The sequence below is a fragment of the Vidua chalybeata genome, chromosome 28 (genome assembly GCF_026979565.1).
Source record: "Vidua chalybeata isolate OUT-0048 chromosome 28, bVidCha1 merged haplotype, whole genome shotgun sequence".
In the NCBI taxonomy this organism is placed as follows: Eukaryota; Metazoa; Chordata; class Aves; order Passeriformes; family Viduidae; genus Vidua; species Vidua chalybeata.
In genome coordinates, this window is record NC_071557.1 from 1591655 (window position 1) to 1608136 (window position 16482).

Sequence of the window (16482 nt, forward strand, 5' to 3'; positions counted from 1 at the left end):
GACGGAGCAGAGCCAGGAATTCCAACAAAGGAGCAGCCAGACCTCCTCCCGGTGACAGCGGGTCCCGTGGAGGGTGGTGGGCTCGGAGCCCTCTGCCCCCCAGGACTCTGCAGGTGCGTTCTCTCCCCCCACACCTTTATTTTGAGGTGTCCCTGAGGCAGAAGAGCACCCGCCGGGGGGGGGGGGGGGGGGGGTGCCACGTGCTGCGCCCACCGCGTGCTCCAGGCGGCGGTGGCAGATGGCGGGTGGGCTGTGACACGGCCCCCGCGCCCACCGCGTGCTCCCGCGTGCCTCGACCCCTCCTGCATCCCGTGCTCGCTGCTGGTGCAACGGGGAGGCTTCTCCTCCCTCTCTGTGCCAGGGCTGCGGTGCTCCGCAGGGGCTGTGCCCAGACAGAACCGGGACGGGCACCGGGGCTTTTCATCCTGAGGGGTTTTCAGTCTCCCTGGTGGAAAGGGGGTGCAGAACTCGGGGAATTTTTCAGTGACAGGACGAGGAGCAGCGCCCATAAACAAAAACAGAAGTTCCACCTCGACTTGGGGAAGAACTTCTCTCCATGGAGGGTGGCAGAGCACTGGGACAGTCCCAGGGAAGGGTGGAGTGTCCCTCTCTGGCGACATTCCTACACCACCTGACCCAGGTGACCCTGCCCGGGCAGGTGGGATGGACCTGGTGATCTCCAGGAAGGCCCTTCCAACCTGAACTTTTCTGAGCGCTGGCGAGGGCCACCTTGTCCCCTCCCAGACCCATCCCCCCCTTCCCCTGAGCTGGATCGGTGGGGGGGGGGGGGTCTGAGCCACTTCTTGGGGTCCCGTGGGGGACAGAGGCGCGTGACACGGCCGGTGGCGACCGCACAGAGTTTATTGAAACACCTCCAGCACAGCACAGGGATGCTCGGGGACGGGGAGCCGGTTGTTGTACAGCGTGCAGGGGGGGACACAGAGACGGGGGGCGGGCACCCCGAGGGGGGGGGGGCCGCACGCAAGCGCCATGCTGCCGACGGCTCATGCGGGGGGCGGCGGGTTGGGGGGGCACGGGGAGGGGGGTTCAGATCCGTTCTCCCCTTCCCCGGCTCCTCCGGCTGCCTCCGGGGCCGCGGGGCCGGGGTCTGGGGCGGTGCAGGGTGGCGGAGCAGCGAGGGACAGGACACGGGGGCACGCCCAGGGTCCCCCACGCCACTGCAGCCCCGCAGGGGCGGGGATCCCTGTCTGAGCACCCCCCCGTCCCCGGGAGCAGTTCAAAACCGGGGGGGTGCTTCCAATAATCTCCCTGAACCCCCTGGAGTGGCCGGGGAGCCCCAGTCCCGGCTGGCAGGGCAGGGGCTCCCCGGGGAGCTGCGTGAGCCTGGGGCGGGGGGATGCGGGGGACGCCGGAGGGGAAGGGGGTCCCGCAGCGGCTGCGCGGAGCAGGGCAGAGCGCGGGGCTCACGCCAGCGAGGACGCTGCTGGTCGGCCAGTCCAGGAGATGAAGGCTTCCTCCCTCGGGGCGCACAGCGGCGCGGGCTCTGCCTCCTTGCCGGACCAGCGTCCCGCCGGCTCCTTCCTCGGGGCACCGCCCGGATCCCCCGGGCCCAGCCGTGTCCTCCACCCACCAGCGTCCGTGGGAGAAGCCCCCGCGGCGAGCGCCCGTCCCCCTGCCCGGCCCTGCCCGCCTTCGCCCCTTAACGCCCCACGCTGATGTTGCACGTCTTGCAGCTGGGGTCCTTTTTGGCGTTGGCGGTGGAGAGGCTCATGAGCTGGTGGCCGCTGATCTCCCCCAGCACGCCGAGGCTCAGGTCCACCGGCTCCGTGTAAATGACCTCCAGGATGCTGTCCTGGGCGTGGCGGTACACCAGCTCGCCCTCCTCCACGCAGCACGTCAGGAACTTGTTGGAGGAAATGTCCAGCTGGGGAAGGCGCTCCCGGCAGAAGAGATCCCCGGAGGAGCCCTTGGGCGCCAGGACCAGCACGACGTAGTGGTAGGCGGTGTACATGCAGTAGAAGTCCGCGAAGTAGAGGTTGGTGTTGGGGTTGAAGAGGCGCTGGGCCGGGATTTGGAAGCGGTACCGGCCGTAGGGCGAGTCCTGCGGGGGCTGCCCGGTGTTGAACTCGGTGTTGCAGCTGAAGAAGATGCCGTGCAGCATCCCGCTGGTGGGCGAGCCGTGGCTCCCGCTGTTGTCCTTCAGCGACGGCTTCATCACGTTCCCGCAGTGCATCCTGCCACGAGGAGGAGGAGGAGGAGGAGGAGGAGGAGGAGGAGGGACACACAGACAGGCACAGGCAGGGTCAGGGAATGCGCTCCGGGAGCGGGGAGCGCGGGGAATGGGGCCGGGGGTACCTGACGTGCTGGAAATACTCCTTGTGCTGGTTGCGGTAGAAGACGGAGAAGCGCAGCATGCGGCCGGCAATCAGCTCTGCTTTCTCCTGCAGCTGGGCTAGGTGCTCCTTGGCGTAGTCTGGGGACAGGCACGGGGACATCAGGGCGTCTCCATCCCCCTCCAGCAGCCCATCCCTGCCCGCAGCTCCCCGCACCTCCTGCCTCCCACTCATCAGCTGCCGCTCCAACCGGCCCGGCTTGTGCCAGCTCCCGGCATCGCCCCCGTCCTCCTCCGGGCTCCCAGCATTTCCCCCATCCTCTCTCCCGGCTCGTGGCTCCCGACAGCACCCCCGATTTCCCCCGTGGCTCCCAGCACTGACCCCCTCTTGCTCCCAGCTCCTGGGATCGCCCCTGTTCTCCCTCCCTGCTCCCGACTCCAGGCACCATCCCCGTCCTCCCTCTCAGCTCCAGGCACTGCCCTCTTCCCTCTTCCCTCTCCCAGCTCCAGGCATCAACCCCATCCTCCCTCCTGGATGCCAACTCTGGGCTTTGCCCCTGTCCTCCTCATCCTCTCGGCTCCCAGCATCGCCTCCATCCTTCCTCCCAGCTCCCGGGACCGTCCCCATCCCCCGGCCCAGCTCCTGACTCCAGGAGCATCCATCCCGTCCTCCCTCCTGGCTCCCAGCATCGCCCCCGTCCTCCTCCCAGCTCCCGGCGCCTGAGATCGCCCCCATCCTCCCTCCGGGCTCCCGGGAACACCCCCATCGTCCCTCCCGGCTCGGTCCCGCTCACCCCCGGTGCAGAACTCCACGGTCTCGCTCCAGCCGGACACCAGGTACTCGCCGTCGCTCTGTTTGACCGCCGTCTGCACGGCCACGCTGTACTCGGTGCGGGGGCTCAGGAACCAGTGGCCCCGCACCGTCATGGGCAGCGGCACCGCCTTGGCCACCAGCTTGGTGGGGACATCCTGTTCCGAGCGGTGAGGGTCAGGCGGGACAGCGTCCCCGCACCCCCACCCCGCTCCGCGGAGATGCTGCCGGGTACCACACCCCCCAAAATATCCACGGAGACCCCCCCCCCCCCCAAAACACCGTGGTGGCGCGTCTCGGGATACCCCCACACACGCTCTGTCCCCACAGCGCTCCCCCGCCCCTGTCCCCAAACATGTCCCTGCTGCCATGGGGACACAGGGTCCCCGAGGTGGGGGTGGTCTCGGGGTGCCCCCGCTCCCGGTGGCATCTCGCGGTGTCAATAGGCCACGGAGCAGCTCCGCAGTGCAGAGCCGTTTCTGTGGCAACGGCGGATGCTGAAGTCGGGAGATGGAGGGGAAAAAAAATATCCCACCCCCCACCCCCCCCACACACACCCCTTATTATTGGGGAGGAGAGAAAAAAAATAATGTTAAACATTAAATAGCATCACCGTGGCAACGGCGCTGCTAAAAACGGCCCGAATTAGTGACTCGCGGCACGGGGAGGGGGAGCAGGAGCAGCTCAGCTCCCCCGCGGGGGCTCAGCGGGGTCCGTCACCCCCCGATCCCCATCCCAGTCTCCTCCGCCAGCGTGTCCCGTGAGGGGAATGACCCAAATTCAGCACTAGAGAGGGCTAAGAGCCAGTTCCTCCCTCCCAGCCGCGTCTGCTCTCCCCGGGCAGGGGGTCCCGCGTCCTCCCCCGGCTCACCCGGTGCTTGAACTTGTTGGAATTCTTGTTCTCCTTCTTGTTGAGGTCGATGAAGTAGTGGGTGACCCTCTCCAGGTCCCCCTTCTCCATAGCCCAGGAGATGCGGAAGGAATCGCAGGTGATGTTGTTGATCTCGATGTTTTTGGGGGTGGAGAGCAGCTCCATGGCCGGAGGGGCTGAGCTCCTGCGGGGGCACAGCGCGGGGTTTGGGGGTGCCGAGCCCCCTCTCGCTGCCCACGCCGGCGCTGCCAAGGCCGCCCGCGGCGGAGCAGATGGCACCGGGGTGGAAAAGCGGCCGGGAGCCAGGAATAGGCAGCGCAGGCAGGAGCAGGCAGCGGGACGCCGGGAACAAGCCCGGTCGGGTGCGGGGGCCCCGGCCGCTCCCCCGGGTGCCGCGGGGCCCCGGCGCGACGCCAGCGGGCGTTTCGGGGTTTGCTCAACACCGGGTGGGGAAAGAAAAACAAGGGGAGAGCCGAGGGAGTTGCTGGGAGAGGGGAGGGTTGGACGCAGGCACTGGAAAAGCTGGATCCGCCTTTGCCCCGGCCCGTGCCTCAGTTTCCCTGCACCCCCAGGAAGGCGCTCTGGGGGGTGGGCGATGCTCGTGGATGGCGGGGGGGGACACGGAGTCACATCCGTGGCACGGGGCTGGAAGCGAGCGTGCCCCCCCCCCCCCCCCCAACCTTTCAGCCCGGGTTTGTGCGGGGGCAGCCGTGGCACCGCGGGGCTGCCAACGTGCCACCGCCCCCCCCCCCCCCACCCCACACACACACACACCGTGTGCCCACGGCCACCCACACCGGGCTCAGCCGTGCGTGTCCCCGTCACTCGGCACCCACGGCCACCCACGGCCACGTGTCCCCCCCATCTGCGCACCCCCAGGCACCCCAAAGCCGCTGTCACCCCGCGCGTCCCCCCCCCCCCCACCCAACCAAAGCCCTTGGGCACGGCAGAAGGTCACCGCTCTGGGGACAAGGTGCCACCTCGCTGCCCCGTTCCCGTGCCCGGCGGTGGCGCAGGAATTCCGCACCGCGATTGTGCCAGCTGGATCGTGTCACCGTGTCCCCAGCGCCTCATGTCCCCCACGAGCCCTCGGCGACCACCCCCCCCCGCTCCGTGTCCCCCTGCCCTCCGGGCATCCCTCGGCGATGCCACCGGGATGTCGCCCCAACGGCACCGGGGTTTGGTGGCTGCTCCGGTGTCACCGTGCCGGTGAGGCCCTTACCTGGCCGTGCCGGGGGGCTGCCGGTGGAGCGGCAGGGCAGGACAGAGAGCCCCGGCGGGGCTGATCCAAGCGGGAAGGACGGAGGATGCCGGAGGGATCGAGGTGGTACCCGGCGATGCCGCGTCGCTGCCTGCGGCTGATGCGACTGGGATCCTCCCAGCCAGCTCGGAAATAGCAAACACCCTCCAGAGGAGGGAGAGGAGAGGGGAGAAAAAAAAAAAAAAAAAAAAAAAAAAGAAGGGAAAAATAGATATCCAAGGAGCTGGGAGAGAAGGGGGAGGAAGGAAAAACCTCCCGGCTCTGCCAATGGCATGGAGGGATGCGTGCGGCGTCAGGTGATGGAGGCAGAGTGGGATGTGGGTGCAGATTGGGGGTGGGTGGTGGGCAGGTTCTGCCTGTTCCCCCCATTTTTGGGGCCGGGGCGGGGGGAGGGTGTCCCGCTTGTGCCGCTTGCGGGACAGTGGGGACAGCCCCTCCCGGCCCCAAAAATGGGATGGGTGAGGTGCGTGGGAGTGCTGGTACCCACACAGCACCCCCGCGGGAATGGGGTGCAGAGCCCACGGCGGGCGGACGGACGGACGGACTTTTTGTTTTGCATAGTAGTAAACACCCTTCTTGGAGGGACAAAGCTTTTTTTCGGGTGGGCGGGTGGGAGAACACCCCAAAAACCTCATTGCCCCCCAAATTTCTGAGAAGGGGTGCCCACGCATGAACCCCCTCTGTGGGGGATGCCGGCTGTGGGGCTGCAGAGGACCCTGAGGGGGTGGTCGCACTGCAGGAATCCCGTGAGGGTGTTAAACGAAAGGCTGAGTGACCCCCCCAAAAAATGTCCCCCCAGCGCTACCCCCGGTGCCCAGTCCGGAAAGCCGGGCACTGCCCATCACAAAGATGGCGCCGCCGCCTTCACACTGGATCGGGCAATGCCAACCACAAAGATGGCAGCTCATTGCCAAACCCGCCGTGCCCTCAGCAAAGATGGCGGCGGCAGCGTCGCTACAGGAAGGGCGCGCCGTGCGTGACGCATGCGCAGTGGGGGCGGCGAGCCCGTGGCTGCCCGGGCAGGGTGAGGGGCGGCGTGGCGGGAGAGGGGGAGGATTTTTGGGGGGTCGAGGGGGTCCTGAGGGGCGCGCGAGGAGGGGCAGCGAGGAGGGGTGGTCCCCCTGGGGAGCGGGGGGAGAGTGCGTCCGCTTTGGGGGTGCATAAGGGGGCGGGAATGCTGGGGAGAGGGGTGAGAGGGGGTAAAGGGGGACAAGGAGGGGGCTGAGATCCCTGGGGAGGGGGCGCGGGGGGGCCCTGGGGGTGTGAGGCCCGTGAGGAGGGGGCTGCGAGGGGGTTCGGGGGGGGCCGTGAGTGGGTCATGGGGGTCCGAACCCCTGGGGAGGGGGACAAGGGGGCGCTGGGGGAACGGGGGGGGGCGGAGAGCCCTGGGGAGGGGGACAAGGGGGTCCTGTTTGGGGTGTATGGGGGGGCTGAGACCCTGGGGAGGGGGACAGGGGGGTTCTGTTTGGGGTGTATGGGGGGGCTGAGACCCTGGGGAGGGGGACAGGGGGGTCCTGTTTGGGGTGTATGGGGGGGCTGAGACCCTGGGGAGGGGGACAGGGGGGTCCTGTTTGGGGTGTATGGGGGGGCTGAGACCCTGGGGAGGGGGCTACATGTGGATCCTATTTGGGGGTGCAGGGCGTTCATTATTGGGTTGGTGTAGAACTGAGCCCTGTTTGGGGTCTGTTATTTGGGTTAGGGTAGGACTGAGCCCTTTTGGGGTCAATTATTTGGGTTAGGGTGGGACTGAGCCCTTTTGGGGTCCATCATTGGGGTGGGAGTAGGACTGAGCCCTGTTTGGGGTTCATTATTTGGGTTAGGGTAGGACTGAGCTGTATTTAGGGTCCATTATTAGGGTTAGGGTAGGACTGAGCCCTTTTGGGGTTCGTTATAGGGGTCGGTGTAGGACTGAGCCATATTTGGTGTCTGTTATTGGGGTGGGTGTAGGACTGAGCCCTGTTTGTGGTCCATCATTGGGGTGGGTGTAGGACTGAGCCCTGTTTGTGGTCCATTATTAGGGTCAGTGTAGGACTGAGCCCTGTTTGGGGTCCATTACTGGGGTCAGTGTAGGACTGAGCCCTGTTTGGGGTCAATTATTGGGGTCAGTGTAGAACTGAGCCCTGTTTGGGGTCCATCATTGGGGTGGGTGTAGGACTGAGCCCTGTTTGGGGTTCATTATTGGGGTTAGGGTAGGACTGAGCTGTATTTAGGGTCCATTATTGGGGTGGGTGTAGGACTGAGCCCTGTTTTGGGGTCCATTACTGGGGTCAATGTAGGACTGAGCCCTGTTTGGGGTCCATTATTGGGGTCAGTGTAGGACTGAGCCCTGTTTGGGGTTCATTATTGGGGTTAGGGTAGGACTGAGCTGTATTTAGGGTCCATTATTAGGGTCAGTGTAGGACTGAGCCCTGTTTTGGGTCCGTTATTGATGCAGGTGTAGGACTGAGCCCTGTTTGGGGTTCGTTATTGGGGTGGGTGTAGGACTGAGCCCTGTTTGGGGTTCGTTATTGGGGTGGGTGTAGGACTGAGCCCTGTTTGGGGTCCATTACTGGGGTCAGTGTAGGACTGAGCCCTGTTTGGGGTCAATTATTGGGGTCAGTGTAGGACTGAGCCCTGTTTGGGGTCCATTATTGGGGTCAGTGTAGGACTGAGCCCTGTTTGGGGTCCATTATTAGGGTGGGTGTAGGACTGAGCCCTGTTTGGGGTCCATTATTAGGGTGGGTGTAGGACTGAGCCCTGTTTTGGGTCCATTATTAGGGTTAGGGTAGGACTGAGCCCTGTTTGGGGTCCATTATTAGGGTGGGTGTAGGACTGAGCTGTATTTAGGGTCCATTATTAGGGTGGGTGTAGGACTGAGCTGTATTTAGGGTCCATTATTAGGGTGGGTGTAGGACTGAGCTGTATTTAGGGTCCGTTATTGGGGTGGGTGTAGGACTGAGCTGTATTTAGGGTCCATTATTAGGGTGGGTGTAGGACTGAGCCCTGTTTTGGGTCCGTTATTGACGCGGGTGTAGGACTGAGCTGTATTTAGGGTCCATTATTAGGGTGGGTGTCGGACTGAGCCCTGTTTGGGGTTCGTTATTGGGGTGGGTGTAGGACTGAGCTGTATTTAGGGCCCATTATTAGGGTTAGGGTAGGACTGAGCCCTGTTTGGGGTCAGTGTAGAACTGAGCCCTGTTTGGGGTCCATCATTGGGGTGGGTGTAGGACTGAGCCCTGTTTTGGGGTCCATTACTGGGGTCAGTGTAGGACTGAGCCCTGTTTGGGGTCCATTATTAGGGTGGGTGTAGGACTGAGCTGTATTTAGGGTCCATTATTAGGGTTAGGGTAGGACTGAGCCCTGTTTGGGGTCTGTTATTGACGCGGGTGTAGGACTGAGCTGTATTTAGGGTCCATTATTGGGGTCAGTGTAGGACTGAGCTGTATTTAGGGTCCATTATTGGGGTGGGTGTAGGACTGAGCTGTATTTAGGGTCCATTATTAGGGTGGGTGTAGGACTGAGCTGTATTTAGGGTCCATTATTGGGGTGGGTGTAGGACTGAGCCCTGTTTGGGGTCTGTTATAGGGGTGGGTGTAGGACTGAGCCCTGTTTGGGGTCCGTTATTGACGCAGGTGTAGGACTGAGCCCTGTTTGGGGTTCGTTATTGGGGTGGGTGTAGGACTGAGCCCTGCTCGGGGTGCAGCACCCCCCTGAGCGCGCCCCCTCCCCGCAGGATGGCCGAGGGGGGCTCTGGCAGCTCCGGCTCCCCGGGCAGCCTCCGCCCGGGGCTCCGGGGGGTGCTGGGCCGGCGCCCCGCTGCGCCCCCGCTCAGCCCCGGCCGCCTGCCCTCCATCCGCTCCCGAGACCTCACCCTGGGCGGCGTCAAAAAGGTGAGACCCCCCCCCCTCTTTTCATCCCCAAATTGGGGTCACATCCACAAATTGGGGTGGGTGGGTTTGGGGATGATTTTTGGGTTTTTTTTTTTTTTTTGCCCACAGAAAACTTTCGCCCCCAACATCATCGGCAGGAAGATCAAGGAGGAGTGAGTGGCCAGCGGGGCGGGCAGGGGGGGTTGGCCCAAAATTGGGGGATGGGTTGGGGTCTGCAGCATCTCTGTGAGCAGGGGGGAGCGGGAACTGGGCCTGGTTGGTCGGGAGGAGGGAGAGGGGATCCCGTTGATCCGTACAAATATCCCAAATACCCGTGGAAATGTCTGAGATATCCGTGGAAATGTCCCCAAATATCTACGGAGATTCTGAGAAATTTGTATAAATATCCATTAAAATTCTGAGAAATCCATATAAATATCCCAAATACCCATGGAAATGTCTGAGATATCCGTGGAAATGTCCCCAAATATCTACGGAGATTCTGAGAAATTTGTATAAATATCCATGGAAATTCTGAGAAATTTGTATAAATATCCATGGAAATTCTGAGAAATCGTATAAATATCCCAAATATCCATGGAAATATCTCAGAAATTTATATAAATATCCATGGAAATTCTGAGAAATCTGTATAAATACCCCAAATATCCATGGAAATATCTCAGAATTCTGTATGAATATCCTGGATATCCGTGGAAATATCCCCAAATATCCACGGAGATTCTCAGAAATTTGTATAAATGTCCATCAAAATTCTGAGAAATCCATATAAATATCCTAAATATCCATATAAATATCTCAGAAATTTGCATAAATATCCATTAAAATTCTCAGAAATCCGTATAAATATCCCATATACCCGTGGAAATGTCTGAGATATCCGTGGAAATGTCCCCAAATATCCACGGAGATTCTCAGAAATTTGTATAAATGTCCATCAAAATTCTGAGAAATCCGTATAAATATCCCAAATATCCACGGAAATTCTCAGAATTTTGTATAAATATCCATCAAAATTCTCAGAAATCCATATCAATATCCCAAATATCCATGGGAATTCTCCAAAATCCATACAAATATCCATGGAAATTCTCCGAAATCTGTATCAATATCCCAAATATCCATGGTAATTCTCAGAAATCCATACAAATATCCCAAATATCCATGGAAATTCTCCGAAATCCATACCAATATCCCAAATATCCATGGAAACTCTCAGAAATCCATATCAATATCCCAAATATCCATGGAAATTCTCAAAAATCCATACAAATATCCATGGAAATTCTCAGAAATCCATACCAATATCCCAAATATCCATGGAAACTCTCAGAAATCCATACAAATATCCCAAATATCCATGGAAATTCTCAAAAATCCATACAAATATCCATGGAAACTCTCCGAAATCCATACCAATATCCCAAATATCCATGGAAATTCTCAAAAATCCATACAAATATCCATGGAAACTCTCAGAAATCCATACCAATATCCCAAATATCCATGGAAACTCTCAGAAATCCATACCAATATCCCAAATATCCATGGAAACTCTCAGAAATCCATACCAATATCCCAAATATCCATGGAAACTCTCAGAAATCCATACCAATATCCTAAATATCCATGGAAATTCTCAAAAATCCATACAAATATCCATGGAAATTCTCCGAAATCCATACCAATATCCCAAATATCCATGGAAATTCTCAGAAATCCATACAAATATCCATGGAAATTCTCAGAAATCCATACCAATATCCCAAATATCCATGGAAATTATCAAAAATCCATACAAATATCCATGGAAATTCTCCGAAACCTGTATCAATATCCCAAATATCCATGGAAATTCTCAAAAATCCATACCAATATCCATGGAAACTCTCCGAAATCCATACCAATATCCCAAATATCCATGGAAATTCTCAAAAATCCATACAAATATCCATGGAAATTCTCAGAAATCCATACCAATATCCCAAATATCCATGGAAATTCTCAGAAATCCATACAAATACCCCAAATATCCATATCAATATCCCAAATAACCATACCAATATCCCAAATATCCAGGAAATTCTCAGAAATCCATACCAATATCCCAAATATCCATGGAAATTCTCAAAAATCCATACAAATATCCATGGAAATTCTCAGAAATCCATACCAATATCCCAAATATCCATGGAAATTCTCAAAAATCCATACAAATATCCATGGAAATTCTCAGAAATCCATACCAATATCCCAAATATCCATGGAAATTCTCAAAAATCCATACAAATATCCATGGAAACTCTCCGAAATCCATACCAATACCCCAAATATCCATGGAAATTCTCAGAAATCCATATCAATATCCCAAATATCCATACCAATATCCCAAATATCCACACCAATATCCCAAATATCCACACAAGTGCCTCCGGGTGCTGTCCGGGGGTCTCGTCCCGACGCCGCCGTGTCGTGGCAGGGCCGTGGGGCAGGGCTGGGGGTGATGTGCCCCCCGTGCCCGCCGTGCCCCCCGTGCCCCCTGTGCCCCCCAGGCCCCGCGAGGACGTGTCGGTGAAGAAGGAGAAGAAGGAGCGCGAGCGGCAGCGGGACGGGCACGGCCGCGGCCGCAGCCGGCCCGAGGTCATCCAGTCCCACTCCATCTTCGAGCAGGGCCCTGCTGAAATGATGAAGAAGAAAGGTAAGGGGAGCTTCCCTCTGGGTTTTTTTTTGGGGGGGGGGTCCCCACCTTGGGGTGACCCTGGGCTGCTGCTGTGTCCCCAGCGGGCTCCTGGGACAGGACCGTGGACGTGTCCGACTTCGGCCCTTCCCACATCATCAACATCAAGAAGGAGAAGAGGGAGACGGACGAGGAGACCAAGCAGATCCTGCGGATGCTGCAGAAGGACGATGTCAGTGGGCATGGAAGGGGGTGGCTCTGGTGTCACCGGGGGGTGCTGGGTGTCCCCTGTGCCCCCAGGGGTGTGCTGGGTGTCCCCTGTGCCACCGGGGTGGTGCTGAGTGTCCCCTGTGCCACCAGGGTGATGCTGAGTGTCCCTTGTGAACCCAGGGTGATGCTGAGTGTCCCCAGGCAGTGCTGAGTGTCCCCTGTACCCCCCGGGCAGTGCTGAGTGTCCCCTGTGTCCCTGGGCAGTGCTGAGTGTCCCCTGTGCCCCCGGGCAGTGCTGAGTGTCCCCTGTGTCCCTGGGCAGTGCTGAGTGTCCCCTGTGCCACCAGGGTGATGCTGAGTGTCCCCAGGCAGTGCTGAGTGTCCCCTGTGTCCCCAGGCAGTGCTGAGTGTCCCCTGTGCCCCTGGGCAGTCCTGGGTGTCCCCTGTGCCCCCAGGGGGGTGCTGAGCGTCCCTGTGCCCCCAGGGCAGTCCTCGGTGTCCCCTGTGTCCCCAGGGCAGTGCTGAGTGTCCCCTGTGCCCCCAGGGGGGTGCTGAGTGTCCCCTGTGCCCCTGGGCAGTGCTGAGTGTCCCCTGTGCCCCCAGGGGGGTGCTGAGTGTCCCCTGTGCCCCCAGGGCAGTCCTCGGTGTCCCCTGTGTCCCCAGGGCAGTGCTGAGTGTCCCCTGTGCCCCTGGGCAGTGCTGAGTGTCCCCTGTGCCCCCAGGGGGGTGCTGAGTGTCCCCTGTGCCCCTGGGTGATGCTGAGTGTCCCCTGTGCCCCCAGGGGGGTGCTGAGTGTCCCCTGTGCCACCAGAGTGGTTCTGAATGTCCCCTGTGCCCCAGGGTGATGCTGAGTGTCCCCTGTGCCCCAGGGTGATGCTGAGTGTCCCTTGTGTCCCCGCAGTTCCTGGATGACCCGGGGCTGAAGAACGACATCCGGAACAAGCCGGTGCAGCTGCCCCTGGCCCACTCGGGGTGGCTCTTCAAGGAGGAGGTGGCGGAGCAGGAGGACACGCAGCCGTGGCTCCCTGCCTCCAAGGAGGAGAAGATGGAGCTGGACCCGCCCGCGGTGAAAGGTGGGCTGGGCTGGGCTGGGGACACAGCGGGGACAAGCTGGGGTGTCCCCCTTTTCCCCGTGCCCACAAACCCCCTGTGCAGTGAAGGAAGAGCCGCGTGAGGAGGATCCCAGGCCGGCCCAGCCCAAGGGCCCCCCCGGCTTCCCGCGGGATGTGTCGGCGGCAGAGCTGCTGCAGCGGCTGAGCCTGGCGGCCGAGGAGGAGCTGCTGTTCCTGCAGCTCCCCGACACCCTGCCCGGGCAGCCGCCCAGCCACGACTCCAAACCCAGCAAATCCGAGCTGCACAGCGAGGACGGGCAGGTGCTGGTGGTGAAGCAGGAGAAGAGCCAGGTAGGGCCACGGTGGGGGTGTCCCCTCGTCCCCTCCCCTTCTGTGGTGTTGTCTCCCTCAAGCCCATGAGGATGTCGCCCCATCCCGTGGTGTCCATTCCACCCCATCCTGTGATGTCCCTCCATTCCGTGGTGTCACTGTCCCCCCATCCCATGGTGTCCTTCCCACCCCATCCTGTGATGTCCCCCCTCATCCCGTGGTGTCATCCCCCTGTCTTGTGGTGTCCTTTCTCCTCCAATCCTGTGCTGTCCCCTCAATCCCGTGGGCTGATCCCAGTCCCATGGGCTGATCCCAATCCCAGTGGGCTGATCCCAGTCCTGTGCTCTGATCCCAGTCCCCAGAGCTGATCCCAATCCCATGGGTTGATCCCAATCCCAAGGGCTGATCCCAATCCCATCGGCTGATCCCAGTTCCAGTGTGGGCTGATCCCAATCCCAAGGGCTGATCCCAGTCCCAGGGCTGATCCCAATCCCATGGGCTGATCCCAATCCCATGGGCTGATCCCAGTCCCAGTGTGGGCTGATCCCAGTCCCCAGAGCTGATCCCAATCCCAAGGGCTGATCCCAATCCCCAGGGCTGATCCCAATCCCCAGGGCTGATCCCAATCCCATGGGCTGATCCCAATCCCAAGGGCTGATCCCAATCCCCAGGGCTGATCCCAGTCCCAGGGCTGATCCCAATCCCCAGGGCTAATCCCAATCCCAGTGGGCTGATCCCAGTCCCCAGGGCTGATCCCAGTCCCCAGGGCTGATCCCACTCCCAGTGGGCTGATCCCAATCCCACGGGCTGATCCCAGTCCCGAGGGCTGATCCCAATCCCAAGGGCTGATCCCAGTCCCAGGGCTGATCCCAATCCCCAGGGCTGATCCAAATCCCAGTGGGCTGATCCCAATCCCAAGGGTTGATCCCAATCCCAGTGGGCTGATCCCAGTCCCGAGGGTTGATCCCAATCCCCATGGCTGATCCCAATCCCAGTGGGCTGATCCCAGTCCCCAGAGCTGTTCCCAATCCCATGGGCTGATCCCAGTTCCAGTGTGGGCTGATCCCAATCCCAAGGGCTGATCCCAGTTCCAGTGTGGGCTGATCCCAATCCCAAGGGCTGATCCCAATCCCAAGGGCTGATTCCAGTCCCCAGGGCTGATCCCAGTCCCAGTGTGGGCTGATCCCAGTCCCCAGGGCTGATCCCAGTCCCAGTGTGGGCTGATCCCAGTCCCATGGGCTGATCCCAATCCCATGGGTTGATCCCAATCCCCAGGGCTGATCCCAATCCCAAGGGCTGATTCCAGTCCCCAGAGCTGATCCCAGTCCCCAGAGCTGTTCCCAATCCCATGGGCTGATCCCAGTCCCAGTGTGGGCTGATCCCAGTCCCAGTGTGGGCTGATCCCAATCCCAAGGGCTGATCCCAGTCCCTGGGCTGACCCCAGTCCTGTGCTCTGATCCCAGTCCCCAGAGCTGATCCCAATCCCAAGGGCTGATCCCAATCCCAAGGGCTGATCCCAATCCCAAGGGCTGATCCCAATCCCAAGGGCTGATCCCAGTCCCTGGGCTGACCCCAGTCCCGCTGTGCCCTGGCAGGAGGCGAAGCAGGCAGAGAACATCTGCACCCTGGCCGACCTCCCCGAGGGCCAGGTGGGGAAACTGCTCATCCGAAAGTCAGGAAAAGTGCAGCTGGTGCTGGGCAAAGTCACCCTGGACGTGACCATGGGCACCCCCTGCTCCTTCCTACAGGTATGGAAGGGACACCGGGACCCCATTTGGGCGGTTTCACCCCAATTTAACCCCCCCAGGGCGTCGTGCTGCCTCTTGGGCATCCTTTCCCTGTGATAAGGGTGGGGAAGGGTCCTGCTGGTCCCCGCTGGGAGCACTGGGATCTGCCAGAGGCACGGGGCTGCTCACGGGGGGTTTGTGCCCCGCGGAGCAGGAGCTGGTGTCCGTCGGCATCGGGGACAACCGCACGGGCGAGATGATCGTGCTGGGCCACGTGAGGCACAAGCTCGTCTGTTCCCCGGATTTCGAGGCTCTCCTGGAGCACCGGCACCGGTAGCCAAGGGGGTCCCGGCCCCCCCAGCCCCCGGGATGGACCCTCAGCCCCTCCAGATGTGCCTTTGGGACGTGGGGAGGGGGCTCGTGCAGGTGTGGGGCAGAGCCAGCTCCTGCCAGCCCCGCGGCGTGTCCGGCTGTGTCCCCCACACCGGCGGCTTCCCCCCAGTGCCAAACGGGGGTCTCGGGGTGTGGGGGGGCCGTGGTGTGTCCCCCAGCTCTGCGGACACGCTGGTGGGAGCAGGACAAACGTCCTGGGGGGAAAAACCTGGAATAAAACCTCTTTTCCCCCTGTGCCAGTCTTGTTCTGTCACCTCTGCTGGGCCCTGCAAGGCCTTGGGGTCGCTGGGCGTGGCTGCAGTGGGTGGGGGGCACTGGGTGACCCCCACCCTGTCCTGGGGGGGTGACAAGGCTGTCATTGTCCCTGGGCAGGGAGCAGGGATGGGGGGCACTGACCACCTGGGCAGGGCTGGGCCTGCACTTGCCCCTCTCACGTTGCTCTCCCACCCCACCCCATCTTAAACCCCCCCACATCTGACCTTTCCCTCCCAATCCCATATTATCCCCCACTCCTGTCCCACCACACCCCATCCCATCCCATCCCATCCCATCCCAGTCCATTTTACCCCTCCAATTCCATCTCATTCCCCCTCCTGCCCCATTGCATCCTCCCCTTCCCACCCCATCCCATTCCCCCCCACAAATTCCACCTTAACCCTTTCCTGCCCATCCCATATTGCCCCCCTTCCCACCCCCATCCCATTTTACCCCCCCAAATTCCACCTTAACCCTTTCCTGCCCATCCCATATTGCCCCAGTTCCCACCCCATCCCATTTTTCCCCCCCAAATTCCACCTTAACCCTTTCCTGCCCATCCCATATTGCCCCAGTTCCCACCCCATCCCATTTTACCCCCCAAATTCCATCTCAACCCTCCCCTGCCCGTCCCATTTTACCCCCCAATCCCATATTGTCCCCCCACCCCATCTTCCTTTCCTCCCGTCGTGCCCGCGCCCTATTTTGCATAACCACGCCCGTTTCCACGCCG

The 16482-nt window shown here is 60.4% G+C and overlaps 2 protein-coding genes across 2 annotated transcripts; one reads left to right on the top strand and one right to left on the bottom strand.

The window, feature by feature from the left end:
• Window positions 1–843: 843 nt before the first annotated feature.
• PHYHIP (phytanoyl-CoA 2-hydroxylase interacting protein) lies at window positions 844–5418 on the bottom strand. The gene is made up of 5 exons (XM_053966433.1): window positions 5198–5418; window positions 3976–4159; window positions 3088–3262; window positions 2317–2434; window positions 844–2195 (listed from the first exon to the last, which is right to left on the bottom strand). Exons 2-5 carry the CDS (start codon window positions 4138–4140, stop codon window positions 1661–1663), a joined length of 993 nt encoding a protein of 330 aa, XP_053822408.1. The 5' UTR covers window positions 4141–4159; window positions 5198–5418; the 3' UTR covers window positions 844–1660.
• A 735-nt stretch (window positions 5419–6153) lies between these two features.
• Window positions 6154–15730, top strand: POLR3D (RNA polymerase III subunit D). The gene is made up of 9 exons (XM_053966647.1): window positions 6154–6260; window positions 8949–9105; window positions 9214–9257; window positions 11658–11803; window positions 11887–12014; window positions 12894–13065; window positions 13148–13395; window positions 14970–15122; window positions 15316–15730. Exons 1-9 carry the CDS (start codon window positions 6220–6222, stop codon window positions 15436–15438), a joined length of 1212 nt encoding a protein of 403 aa, XP_053822622.1. The 5' UTR covers window positions 6154–6219; the 3' UTR covers window positions 15439–15730.
• Window positions 15731–16482: the final 752 nt, after the last annotated feature.